Source organism: Etheostoma spectabile, chromosome 23 (assembly GCF_008692095.1).
Source record: "Etheostoma spectabile isolate EspeVRDwgs_2016 chromosome 23, UIUC_Espe_1.0, whole genome shotgun sequence".
NCBI lineage: Eukaryota > Metazoa > Chordata > Actinopteri > Perciformes > Percidae > Etheostoma > Etheostoma spectabile.
Window position 1 is genome coordinate 12,169,117 of NC_045755.1, and position 14,822 is coordinate 12,183,938.

The 14,822-nt window shown below is 39.5% G+C and overlaps 1 protein-coding gene across 3 annotated transcripts in view; it reads right to left on the reverse strand.

Moving 5' to 3' along the window:
- Positions 1–14,822, reverse strand: part of plxna4 (plexin A4) — a 250,952-nt gene that overhangs the window by 30,872 nt on the left and 205,258 nt on the right. For all 3 annotated transcript variants that reach the window (XM_032505050.1, XM_032505049.1, XM_032505051.1), the window contains exons 23-28: positions 13,213–13,279; positions 12,025–12,171; positions 10,091–10,250; positions 6,755–6,858; positions 3,393–3,492; positions 286–476 (exon numbers count right to left, since the gene is read on the reverse strand). In XM_032505050.1, coding sequence (XP_032360941.1) covers positions 286–476; positions 3,393–3,492; positions 6,755–6,858; positions 10,091–10,250; positions 12,025–12,171; positions 13,213–13,279 — 769 coding nt within the window. The remainder of the gene's footprint in view (positions 1–285; positions 477–3,392; positions 3,493–6,754; positions 6,859–10,090; positions 10,251–12,024; positions 12,172–13,212; positions 13,280–14,822) is intronic.

Below are 14,822 nucleotides of genomic sequence, written 5' to 3' on the forward strand. Positions count from 1 at the left end.
AGGAAGACATTTTGGCAGGGGGAAAACAGATCAGAAATGTAACGGAAAGTTGTACAGATGTAGTGGAGTAGAAAGTATAGATAATTGATACAAAATGTAACGAAGTAAAAGTCAAAAGTATTCACTATTGATTTTAATTAAGTAAAGTACAGATATGTGAAAAATGTACTTAAGTACTATATTCCACCACTGTAAATCACACGCAAAATGTAAGTGATTCAAATAAAGAGTGGCAGTAGCATGAGAAATAAATTGTAGCATGACGAGAGATATTTTCTTGCTCACCTTGGTAGCCAGAAGTCGTGTCAGGTAGATCTCAGAGACCATCTTGCTTCCGCGGTCACCCTCCTTCTGGTCTCCGTGCTCATGGTTCTTCACTAGGTGCCAAACCTTGACCCCACTCTCCAAGTCAGGAGTGATCATAGGAGTACGGGAACGCAGGCTATCAGGGCTTCCAGTGTACTTAATCATGTTCTCTGTGAAGTTAAACATACATTAGTTCATTAGTACTGATATAACTTATCAGACAACCACAATGTCCAATCAGAGTATGTTTTTCCTTCGAGCATCAGTTAAGCTTCTATTGGTTTGTAACTTCTTACTACACTATACAGTATAATGTAAATGTATGTCATTAACATTTATGTATACCTAAAAAGGTGTGTAAACTGTATGCTAAATTTAAAGCAAGATTTTGTTTTTTACTCTGCGATAAGATCATAAGACACTGAGAAGAACCAAGACACATTTAGATTTTAACCAAGGCAGAGTGTGAGGTAAACAAGAAGAAAAGAAAATACAAATCTGTTGCTTCACCAAACAGGCAAGGAAAGCCATAACCTGCATGTCATCAACAGAATAGTTGTTTAGCTTGTGGCTTCCAATTTACAGGTCTGGGAGATTGCATATGAAACTTTTAGAAAGTGTACATGGTTAATTTTTCATGGCTTCTTCTCCCAGAGACAAGACATGGCATTGGCGTCTGACACAAAATCGAACAGTGTCAGACGAGATGAAATATGTATAGCCCACCCAATGGCCAGAGTGGCGATGACATTTCCAAACACATGGCTCAATGAATGTTTACACAGTGTGAAAAAAAATTGATCAGTGGGTGCGGTTTGGAGGGAGGAGTAAAAAAAAGTACTTTTCACCGTGATGGAAATCAATCTGTCTAGAGAGAAAAGTGGGAGGAGTGTATGGGGGAGAGAGAGTTCAGGGAAAAAGAGACAGCTGGAGATATCATATACAGAGAATGTGTGTGTATGTCTGTGTGTTGAATCTAATTTAATTACAGTAAGATCAACTGAAGGCTTGAATCTCTCCTATAGATGTGTTCCCCAAGATGTATTACGGGGCCTCTTCTGTTTAATATATACATGCTTCCACTGGCTCAGATTATGGAAATCAACAAAATAAGTTACCATGGTTATGCGGACAACAGACAAATTTACATAACCTTATCGCCAGGGGACTATAGTCCAATACAAAAATAGAGTAAGTGCATTGAACAAATTAACAATTGGATGTGCCAGAACTTTCCTAGATTAAATGAAAAACTGAGGTGGTTGTTTTTGGAGCAAAAGCTGCAGCTGATTCAGAATGCTGCTGCTCGAATCCTTACTAAGACCAAGAACGTGGATCACATCACTCCAGTTATGAAGTCATTTTACTGGCTTCCTGTCCCTCAAAGAATTGATTTCAAAATACTTTTGCTAGTTTGTAAATCAATAAACGTGTTAGGGCCAAAATACATTTCTGATCTGCTGCTACACTGACAGGTCTGCTTTCTGGCCCCAGAGTCAGAACTAAACAGGGGAAGCAGCGTTCAGTTTTTATTGCTCCACATACTGTACCTGGAACAAAGTCCCAGAAAACTACAAGGCCGCCTCAACGTCATTTCATAAACTGCACTGTAACTTTTACTCTCAAATTTTGTTGTTGTTTTTAACTGCTCTTTAATGTTTAATATAAAGCACTTTGAATTGCCCTGTTGCTGAAATGAGCTATACAAATAAAAGAGGTTGAGAGGCCTTACTGTGCCTATAGGGCACTCCAGGAATTTAACTGTGGCTTTGTTATTTTGTTAAAACAAGCGTCAAATACTATCTGCAGGACTTGTGTTACTTGTACTACCTGACTTGTACTACATTTCTAATTTTTCAGGGACATTAGAAATGTGTGACACCAATTATGCTGTTTTTGAGTTGGTGTGGATGCAAGAGGATGTGAGCTGGCTCTTCATACAAAAGGTATAGGAGTGGGGTAGTAAATTAATTTTGTTTTAAAGATTCATTCAAGATGTTAGAAAGCTGAGGGTGATGCAGAGTCAGGGATACACAAGAGAGAGATTTCTGGGTGGATTCTATTCTGATCCAGCTCTACACAAAGGAGGTGTTATTCGTCTGGGGTTTCTTTGATGGAAACATTACATCAAAGACACACTGTCCTCACTGTCTGACTCAATATGTTACTGCGTTTGTCTTAATATCTCTACTTTCTCCACAACTTTCTCTCCTGCTTCACTCTTCCTCCCCCTTTTCAGCAGCTACATAAAATTCTACCTTCTGTCTTTCTTCCCTATCTGGCCGTTGTACTCTCAGAGAGTTCAAAGTCCCACACAAGTACCACACCTGTTGTAAAGTGGATCACACTTGCGTTTGAAGTTAATCCCTTAAAAAAAAAAAATCATGGAGGGAGCTATTCCGGGCCTCCACCCTCCCTTTTCTGTTGCGCCATTCACCTTGTCCTATCTGGTCTAATTTGGAGCCGTAGAAGTGAGGTGAGAGTGTATGGAGATGAGGCAATGCTAATAATGTGGCACCACATTTGATGTGTCTGAAGTGTTTGTGGCTAGTGAGGCTGGCCCTTTGATCAGCATCTAACTTGATGGTTTCTTAGGTTTAAGGAGACGTGGAGCAGACGGACAGGCGGAATAAACACTGGCACACGGAAGGATGGGAGGACACACTTTGGAGTCTGAAGAGGCCAGAACAGCAGATGAAAAGTCTATTTGGTCTCTTGTTATGTTTTAGAAATCCTTTCAACCTCTCTAAAAGTGTGTCTTGTCTTTTTTGGTCTGTCAGTGTTGTCATGCAGGGTCCAGTGGATGCTTGTCAACAGATGGTGGGAGCATCCACTGCTGCGGGATCAGATAGTTTTCACCTCCCCCATACTTTTTCTAATAATAGGTATTTTATAGACAGATATTTCATATTTGTATTACTCTGACTGGATTGACTGAAATTACTTTTACTACTAATTACTTTTTGCTTACTGTATATCGTATACTGTTTGTAGTTTCTACCGGTGTGCTTGGTCTTAGGTAGGTTGGGAGAATGTCTCTCTGACACGGACACAATTGAAAAATTTACAGAAATGTGTCGGCTTACCATATTTACTTGCAGAAGTTCGAGACACAGTGGAGTTGTTAACTGAATTGTAGGCTGTAACTTGCTTGGGAACCAAGGCCATTACTGCATTATCAGGTACCTGAAAAACAGACACACATGTATTTATGCAAATTACTTTTCAGAACAAAAGCCATTTGCAGAGTTTATTCATTTGTGCAGATTTCTAACACAACAAATCAGAAAAACCATAGATCACTCTGTTGGTGTCATTTTCTATATTTCACTCCATCTATTCTGGTTTCATGTGGATAAACAGAGAATATCTTATTACCCTTATGTGCTCTATTCAGCTCAAACATACATATGATGACTGACAGGAGGAGGGAGAGTATAGTAGGGCATCATACAGGCCTGTGTGAGAAGGGATATCCCACAGTCTCTATTCAATAATACCTTTCCTCTAGGGTTGGGAAGTGTGTGTGTATTTGAGAGTGTGCGTATGTAGGTGTGAATAATAAAGTACTGTGTGTTTGTGTGTGTGTTTAAATGAATGAATGAGTCAATCGCCAGTCAGCCAAACGGGTTACAGATTTCAATTAACACAACTGGGATGTACTCAGTCCCAACTGTGTGCACACCCACACACACGCACACCCACACACCCACACACCCACAAACATGCACGCACGCACGCACACACAATACACCTACTCTGCATAATTTAGCCATCCGTGCTGCAGAGTAAGGCAGGGTTAATTAAAGTGATCTCTATCATAGTGTGGGTGGATGGGACAGGGAATGAGGACCAAGGGCCTTTTGTGCATATACGTGTGTGTGTGCGTGAGCCGGGACCTTATTAAGATGATATCATTATGTCACCTAGTCACTCAATCTGCTCCCTATGCATTATGTTTATATTATTGTAAGCAGGAGGCCCACAGGGCAGATCTTTTTATTCCTTTGTGTTGAGCCCCCAACTGTCCTACACCCTTGCCAAGCTTGCTTCTTGATCACTGCCCTTAAATGGTGAATGGAAATAAAACAAGCAAAGCACAATGGAACATAATGAAAAGAAGGAGTGGCATTTGGGGAAATAACATTTGGAGGAGAGGATACAGACAGAAAGTGAGGCACAGTTTCCTGAAAGAGAGGAGGAAGATAGAAATGTCATTATGGGAAGAATTATCTGATATGACAAATACCAAATCTTTGCTTGTATATTTTTCCTGAACAAAAAATCAAAAGTTTGTAATTCAAAGATTGTAACTGAAGGCAGAGTGAATGGATGAATTATGCTAGTGGCAGATCAAACTAGATTAGTTTGATAAAGAAGAGCACATGATTCTACTGAGTGTGTCTGGTTGGTCATCTTAGCTTCTAATAAGACAAACATTATTTGGATAACATGTCTGGAGGGCATAAATATAGCAGCACATCCGGTTTGGCAGACGTGACATCAATCGAGTACATCAATGGATTTGATTAGGAAAGCGGCAAGATCTTCAACAAAATTATTAATAGATTTAACATGTAAATGAAATAAAGTTAGAAAAACAAGAGTGTAAATGTTAAGGACGGAATCGCAGATGCCCTTGACTGAAATCTGAATGTGTTCATGGCGTCACCCTCCCTTCCTTAATCTTTGTGTAGCCTCCTGACAAGATTTGACTGGATGGAGTGTTTCCCTTTTTTTTTGGGTCTGTCAAGGATAAGGCGCTCTAATTCCCTGGCCTGAAAAAATGAATTCACTTCTGTCTTCATTATCTCATCTCAGATTCAAATCAGCTCCCTAATCCATTCTACCCGTGCCTCGTACTCCAAGTCTGTTGACACTTTCTGATGCTGACATTTAATTTAAGCACCACGCAAACTGCTCTTAGAGGGGACAGTAGCTGCTTGCTTAGCTGCTCAAATTATTAACACCATGATGACTATCCATGCCTGTTTTACCATCCAGTCTAATTCTGGTTGGCTGGATGGACAGCCACTACTCACGAGGCACAAAACAATTTCGCAGATCCATGATTGTCTGACACTCAGCATAAAAGCATTTATGTGTTTAATAAATTAATGTCTTTGTATTTTGTGCACACCTTCATGTTACTGCCCGTTAAAAATGTATATATCCCTCACTTTACCTTGTGCTATCATTTGCCTGCATACAGTACCTTGTGTGTTTGTGACCACTGATGTGTCTATTCTGTGCATGAAATCTTTGCCAACACTCCATTTCAGAAAGAAGACAACAATTGGCCGGCACATAAGGTTTTATCTCGAGCCCTCTTCCCCTCTCCACACACAAGGGATTACTTCCAAGTGTCACTTGTCCATTAGATAGTTTTGGAGCTAAGTGCATATCATCAGGTCATACAGCTTTATAGGAAATGGTGGAGGGGAGTTGAGAGGGCATCAGAGACAGCTACACAAATTATAGAAAGAGGGATTATAGGTGGTAAGAAAGACATGTTCAATTTGAAATCAGGCCTTTGTGCTTGGTTTCAATTTTCTTTTCTTAATGTGTCAATGACGCGTTTTAGCATTGTGTTTGTTTACATTGGCTGTGAAAAAGGGAAGCAAGAATCCATACCTTGAATCCTTTTTTTAAAGAGATGTGAATGCCTTCAAATATAAGATGTATTGTATCCATGATCCTGGATGCTAAGTCTCTGCAGATAGCAATCTTTAAAAAAAGTTCCTTTTACTCTTTTCTCTGTGAGATCCAAAACCTTATGAATCCTTTGTATTTCTAAAACTTTTCAGTAGAAATATAAATAAAGAAATAAAGAACTGCATGTGTGTTTCAGTTTGTGGGGCGACCTTATGGAATGGACAGAACAATGACATCAAACAGAGCCATAATATCATTCAGTTTAAAAATAGATTAAAGAAATCATAACTTGACCAATGCAGAAAGGAATAGACTGAAACATAGGAATGGGAGATTGTATGCTGTATTTGCATATCTATTTGTTTTGTAAAAAATATGACATTGTGAAGTAGGGGCAGAACCTAACAAGCTGTAAGCTTCCATATGCTCTTTCTCAAACTTACCCTTTTTGTTATTTTTTTGGTCTTTGGAAAATTCTTTTAATTTTGTGGTTTTAATATTTTTTTTTGTTTTCTTTTGCAACATTGTTGATTGTTAGAGATAAATAATAATAAAAATGTAAAAACTATCAGGGTGGGTAGTTTAGACAAAACATGTCATTCCCAGGGAAACATACTTTGACTCAAGTTCTTTAACACACACACACACACATATGGTAGATGTGTGTGTTAAAGAACTTGAGTGTGTGTTATATACTGTATGTATGTTGTTATATATTGAGACAGTTTTTTCTCTTTTAGGCAACATAAGCAGGTTGATGTCCACATTTTAGCAGATACAGTCATAGTCTTACCTGGTAATGGTACAGCATATTCAGTCTCTTCCAGTCACCTTCGATCTTAGTGGTGACGTCTTCATCCTGCAAGATCATGCGCTGTCCCCGACCCTGACGCCATTCTGCAATTGCAAGGGAGGGGAAAAAAAGTCAAGACATTATTAACTATATTTACACAACACTACTCCTTTGGAAATATTTCCTTTTTGCTCTTACATATTTTGCAAAGATAAGATATCACAAAATCTTGGCATGATGTTTGGTGTGCTGATATACCTTTGGTACAAGAAACAATGCATTTCCACTTTTGGAGAATTCAGACAGATTGGGTCTAAAGTTGCAGCGACAATCAATATGTCAAGTATGTTGTGTAACTGGGAGTAAGAACAGGTTGAAACGTTCTGGTGGCAGAACTTTTACCTACAGGCATCTTTATCTTGTACCTAATTCTATCATTCCCATCATGTATAGTGACAACCTAATTCTCCCCAAGGATTAAAAAAAGTTTACTTTGTAATGTTAACCTTGTGACAAAGCATTAGAAAATAAAGAAGAAACCATCACTCTTTTCTAATCAGTCTGCCAGAAAACTTGTTGTCATTATCTCCATCTTCTGCAACTTTTTGTTGCTTTCTTTAAAACAATTGTCTCACATTGTCATGGAATGCCTGAATAGAATCAAAAAGAGGTGAACATACTAACATCTTAAGGGTAGAAGCAAAAGAGAAAGGCAAAGAGATGTAGAACTAAAAGAGAAATGGCACACGTGAGAGACAGTAACAACAAGCAAATTAAATGAATCACCAACTCTACTCTTTTTAGAATCAAGCTCTCCCTCTTAACTTCTTTCCATCTCTTCTGCTGGTGCGATCGATGGGTGTGATTACAGCTGCATGCCCAGGGCTTATGCACTTCTTTTTCCATTTGCAGCACTGGCTCTTATGATCTGCTCTCTGAAGGCACTATTGGTCCCTGCTCTCCCTTCTAAGCCCCCTGCCTAGCTGCTCTTATTGTTATTGCTGGAAGCTTTGGTAGAAGCACACCAGACTTATATCCATGGCAGCCGTAAATGGAAAAACTAGAAAGCCGCAAACGACACAGATTGCAGATCACCTCATTCCCATATTTTTCAACAAGTAACATGCAGTACATGTGACAGTGTCTTTTATTTTAACATGACACAATTTACATTACATCTGTGCAACCTCAGCACAAAACAAACTAAAACTTTAATCGTAACATATCATAATACCCCAGCAACATTATCATGAATAAAAAAGGAAAGTCATCTCAAAAACAAACAAGCAGATGATTCCTCTGTTCTTTCTGCTGACATCATGGGCTTCATGAATATGTTATTGTGTCTGTGCTCCTTGCTGGGCTTCACACTAGCGTCAACCACCGTTATCCCCTATTTTGATCACAAACAGAAAAACAAAGCAGCAATCACTGTGGTGTATGATGAGGCCTGTCTTTGGAGGATAGACCAGAATGGTGTTAGCATCTGAAAAATCTGCAGGAAATAAATATTCTCCTGTTGTTTTTGTCTATACAGTACATCTTCCCATAAAGATGCAAATGAGTGCCCGTCTCCAGTCGAAGCTCATTAAACACATGAAGAAATGAAAAAAAAGAAAGGAATAAATAAAAGGATAAACTTGGTGTAAACCAGAGCAAACTGAGATTACTCAGATTCCCAAATCCAGTGATCGCTGAAGTAGGAACAGTGTGTGCGTGTGCGTGTGTGTGTGTGTTCCTGGTCTGTGTCTGTGTCTGTGTGTGTGTGTGTGTGTGTGTGTGTGTGTGTGTGTGTGTGTGTGTGTGTGTGTGTGTGTGTGGGACTTGCATTTTAGACTCACACACAGCCAAAGAGATAAGGTTTTTAGGAAGTGTATGGAAGCTGATGGTGAGGAGAAAGGCTGAAGGTGACCTTTGTATTCCACAGAGATGCTTGGCACACATTTGCTACTGCTAACACACACACACACACACACACACACAGACACAAACACACACAGACACACACACACACACACACACACACACTCACGATCTAACAATCAACATATATAGACAAGAACAAGACATGCCAATCACAACAGCATGACTTGCAAATTACACAAATTTCACGTTGGATACGTACTGTTTACACATGTTCTCTTGCAAGCTTACATTTACTCATCCTCCTTCTCTTACTTATACTCACAACCATACACATACAGAGCGAGTGGCCAGCTAACTGACAATTTCCAATTTCCTTTCATAATAAAACAATAACAGAACAACACATCCTGCAATGGGAGCAATAAAACAATTTTATCCAGGAGTGTTGTCAAAAGGCTAAACCAATCTCTTCACTTAGCTATCACACAGGCATATAGCCTATCTTAAATCTAGGGTTGGTTATAAATATGCTATTACAAACACACAACAGGGGCCTGGAAAATTCATCTGGCAATATTAAACCATAAAAAGCACAGTACATGGTGCAGAGACAGCCTGTAGATATTGGCATACAAACAATCATGGATAATATTGTGTTCACAAGCATGCATGTCTGTGTACATGTACTGTACACAAACACACACACAAGCTGTACCAAACCCCCTGATCACTAGATGTCTTGCAGAGAAGGTATATCATTGCACCCTTTCATGGGAGTAATTTGCAAATATATTAGACCCAAGTTGGACACAACTGACATACCAAAGAAATACAATTACACAACTCAGGGTAAACAACTACAGACTGCAGTTGCTCATAGGGGTCATAAATAGCAACAAAGGCATATATTCATATAAGTCTTTCATACAAATCCTACCCTACTCGGAAAGAAAGAAAAAAAGAAAGAAAGTAAGAAAGAAAGAAAGAAAGAAAGAAAGAAAGGGCACTAGAGAAATGATTTTGTAGGGAAGAGTTCACTAAGCGTCTCAATTGATTAGCTAATCAATCATCTGACTCAGACGCTAGTCGACAAGAGAGTCGATCAATGGGAAGTTTAGGGAGGGGAGAGACCAATCTCAGACATCTGAGCCAGGATGTCAAGTCTCCCGAGGTTGACAAGAAAGCTACTTCTCTATATCTAAGAAGACTCATACTTTTTAAGAGGCCTGGGAGGGGTGGGGAAGCCTTGGTAAAAATTAATGAGTGTCTGAGTTCAGGCATATAGATGAGAAACACTGCATGGTTAGAAATGTTTTGACAAACTGTTTGTAAATCATAAAAAATAAAACTATGAATATCCCAATTTACCACGTATAAAACCATAAAAAAGGGCAAAACTCTTCAACAGTCAGTCGTGACAGGACTAGACGGAAAAACATTATTTAAATATAATAAGACAAAGATTTGTACCCAGGTCCATGTCGGAGGCTTTTAGACGGTGGGAATGTGGGACGTTCTTGTAGATGGCATCCAGAATCTTCTCCTTCACCTGGCTGATGGTATCACAGTTTAGCACCTTCACCTGGATCTCTGGGCTTTTCTCATTCTCTGGATGGATGCAGTTCACCACCTGAGCAGAAATAATCACAAGACTGCCATTGTAAGGTGTAGCCTCAAATCGGTGGTATTATTTTTAATTCACCTTAATTATCCAAAGACTCATAAAGATTGCGTATTGGACTGGTGCTGTTCCAGTTGCAAATAACCTTTAACCCAACTCTCTCTGTGAACATCTTCTGTGGTTGAAGTTAAAACCATGGAGACATTGAATAGACCGCTATTGATCACCAGCATGACACAAGGACTATGTGTGAGATTCAGCTCGGCCTAGCAGGCCACAGACTGATGCGCAAAGCTAGACAAAGTGTCCCACACTAAGACACACATGCTGCCTTCTTGTTTTCTTTAAACCTCTTATATTTTAAATTTAACCACTATATTTTTTAGATTAAATGCTTTTTGAAGTTGCTCTAAATTCAAATCTAAGCGTTTCAGTGATGTTGTGTCCATCGATTCAATTACCTTTGTTTTACAAATCTTAATTAAAACATAAATTGATCATTAAATTACGTTATACGTTAAATTTGATAATTTAATCCATTCTATTTGAGCGTCTTCAGCTCAGAAAACTTGAAGTGGTGCCCTATTTTCACGAGTGCAAATAATTATTAATTTATTAGTGATGAAATATTAATATCCAATATTAATATCTGAAATCCAATACAGGTGTAGATTATTTTCGCTACAAAGGGGACTCTGGCAGCAAATTGCCAGTGAAACACATACTAAGTGTTGACTTTTGTTGTTTTAAAAGACAACCTTTGTTATGTTTTCCATGCAGAAAATATATTGTTTTTGTATCGGAAAGATAAAAACATATTTACAAGTGCAAAGGATAAAGTGTGCTATATCTAATGCATGTTTAATCTTTTGTAGAGAAGATGTATGTTTATGTGTGTTTTATGTGTAATGTTGTGTACAACGTCGATTGGTACTCAATGGAACTGAAATAATGTTGTCCTCACCAAAGGGCCTTTGAATGAATTGCAGGAAAAAAAAGGTCATTCATCAGGGAAACTGCTTTTTCCTCAGAGCTTGAAGAGAGACAGCAATGTGCTACCTTAATTGCTGAGCAGTACACCAGCTAATTATACTATTATTAGCATATTCATCAGTACTGTCTCCAGGTGTTGGTAGATTTACCCAAATGTAGCACAAATACACATTACAAACTAGAGGGTTATGTGTAATCTTTCTTTTTTATCTAAAAGTATGGTTTCTTGACATGGTATATTGTGGAAAAAGGTGGTAAGTGGAGTATTGGTGTTTCAGTTGTAAAAGGCCAATTTGAAGCAAATTTCCACGATGTTTTATGGTTTTGTCCCTATCACAGTTCACAATGAACATTGATATAGTATTAAACAATCTGTTTCCCAGAATGCAGAGTACAAACAAGAGACAAAAGAAAGACAGAAGGACTTAACAGTGTCAGACTTTCCCCTGTGCAAACAAACATGTCAGAGTTGAGGGAAGATAACAACAGACAGACTCTGGGAATAAGCAGGAGGATCCAGAAGGAGAGAGCTTCAGCATCAGACATATACACATGCATAGTCTCTTTCCTTCCTTCCCATCCCAAAGCCTTGCTCGTTTCGGTGACAGCTCCAGTGAGGTCGCCACTCCTGTGCCCCCTGCATGTCAAGCGTGACAACGACAACTTTATGTGCCGTTGCTCATCTTATGACCGACAACCCATAACCACCCTTTTTCTCTCCTCCGGTCCCTGAGAGCATATTAAGTGTCCCCGCTTAGCCCTTAGACCCCTGGGCCAGTGAACCCCTTACCAGCGTCTTGTAGTCAATCTGTTGTCTGATGAGCTTGTCCTCACTGAGCGAGTAGCGTGCCTCTCCTGTGATGGAGTCAATAGGGCCTTTCTCCATCTGCTGCTTGATGGCACAGAAGAGGGAGAAGAGAGGTTCGCCTGCACACTCCTGCAAAGAGATTTGTAGAGAGAGCAACAAAGAAAAAAGTTGGGAGGGAGGAAGAAAACTTGCCATTTCTACACTTGACTCACTGACAGCAAAGTTCAAGATTTTGTAGTTGCTTTGTGTTGTTTTCCAGGCTGCCTTTCCTCCAGAGTTGCTGAGCAAGACTAACTAATATCATGTCCTTCACTTTATCATTCTCCTAAATTAAAGACAATTGTACCACCTATCAAAAAATATACTTTGCTGAAATGAAACCAGAGTTTTGCTAAGATTTAATAGATAAAAAGTAAAAAATATTATACAAAATGAAATCTTCAATACACCATCTTCTTCCCACCTCCAAATACTGTTGTTTATTTAACTGGAGAAATTGGCCTTTATCTTGTGTTTATTTCCCTCCCTGCTGCAGTAAAGCGATGAGTGGAAATATTGAGGAGAAAAACAGAATGATGGTGAAATTTCTTTGACTCAAGGCAGGAGTTGTGGATCTTGCTTTTAGTGAATAGTTGCGCCCTATGGAGTAGGTATGCCTCCTGAATGGCACATTCATATTAGCATACATGCAAGCTGAAAAAGGACAACACATTCTCTAATGATTCTTAGGGATAATTCTGACAGGAATACTGGCTTTTAATGAAGACTAGTAAATGCAAAAAATATTTTGAATACTATAACAACAATAGTAATATTTATGTTGCAAATTATACCTTAAATCTGAGCACTGCTTTAGTTCAAAGTTTACATTACTGCCATGAAGAAGTCTACTTCTTCATGGCAGTAATGTAATCTTTATTTTAGTTTTACAGTTTATTTTTGAGGAAGTTTTACAGCCCCAAAAATAACCGAGAGAGAACTAATGATGTAAATCCCAATTCCTTGCTTATCCGAGTATATCTTAGTACTTATATAATATTTATCTATAAGTACTTAATACTTATCTTAGTATCCAATCAATTTGCAAATTTGAGCATAAAAACGTTGAGGATTAAACTAAACTACTTGTGGAGCTTAAACTGTTCAGTAAAGTTGAAAACAAATAGGTACCTTTAGAAACTTGTAGAGGAGGAATGTAAACCAGTTTGTCAGCATTTTCTCTGCAACAGACTCAGTCCTGCAAACATATAGACACAAAGTACATAATGATTTTATGATCCCCATGCTCTTATTACCATCATAAATATTTAACGTCATCATAAAATATATTCTACTTAAATGATGTCTGCTGCTAATGAATAGGCTTTCGTTACACAAATAATTCCAAAGACAAGAATTGAGAGAGCCTTTGCACATATGATGGCCTTTGAGACAATCTTTCAACTGGCTTTTATGCTCAGGCACGCCAAGGGCAGCTCGTCTGCGGCAGCGGGGATTTTAATATGAGGAAAAGCAATTAAAAGCCTTTATTTGATCCCAGTGGATTGATGTCGTTAGGGGCTGGAGCAGCTCTGTAATAACACTGGCCTCATTATCAAGCACTCCCTTGCCTATTCACTGGACTAACACTCGATCCGTGCACAATAGAAAGTGAATGAATACATCTCCCTCTCTTTTTCCGGCTGGCATCCATGCTCCACTGGAGTGGCAAAATGGTGTGTCTCCACGTTTGTGTGTGTATGTGTGTGTGTGTGTGTGTGTGTGTGTGTGTGTGTGTGTGTGTGTGCGCGCGCGTATGTGTTGGCCTGGGCCAACAGCGTGATTGATCCTGTGTGAATGACTAATCTGCATACATAATAACAACAGCGGTGGTGGTGAGGGGAGAAAGAGGAGAGGAGAGGATCGGATATCCTTTGAAAACAATCTTCTTGACCAGCAGCATGGGTGTGTGCTTAATCTGTCAGAACACCTCAAACACACACACCCACACACCCCTCCCTCTGCTTTCAATGAGCAACTACCATAGGCATCAACATTTCAGGATTAGTGTTCTGTGTGTGTGTGTGTGTGTGTGTGTGTGTGTGTGTTTGTGTGTGTGTGTGTAGGTTTTGTCCCTTGTTTCAGCTGCCACCTGCAGGCCTCCCACCTTTCACCATTCAGACAGCCTCTTTAAGGGGCTCCACACTGAGGCATGAAGGGGATATAATGTCCGCTGTGCCAGTGGGCTGCCCTGGCACCCCCCGCCAACACTGGCACAACACCTGGGGGGGATTAACTTCCTGCCTCTCACTGTGTCCGCACTTTTATATTGCCGCTCCTCCCGCCCTTCCTCCGTCCACAGATCTAAAGGTCAACAAGGTCACTTTTCATCTTTTCTTTCACGTGTTCTTGCTGTCTTCCTCCCTCCCTCTGGCTTTTCCCACTCTGGATCCTGTAATCATATAAACTTCCAAATCCTCTCCGTTTCTACAAATGTAGCCCATCTATCAAAGGGATTAAAGAAGCATGGAGAAAGGAGGAGGTGCACAGGAAAGGAAGGAGGGAGGGAGCAGTGGGAAAGGAAAATGAATGCAAAGAAATGGCTTGGCTGAGTCTTCCTTGCCCTATTATTATTTTAAATTTCTCTTTCCTTACTCACTTCCAATAGATTGTGTTTTTGTGTGCCTGTGTAAGTGGACAAGTGTGGTGCTGTTTTAAGGCTAGCATGCAAAAAGCACAAATTAATCCCACTGTGTATGTATTGAGAAATTACCATGTGTGCTGACTTTACTGTGTGTGTG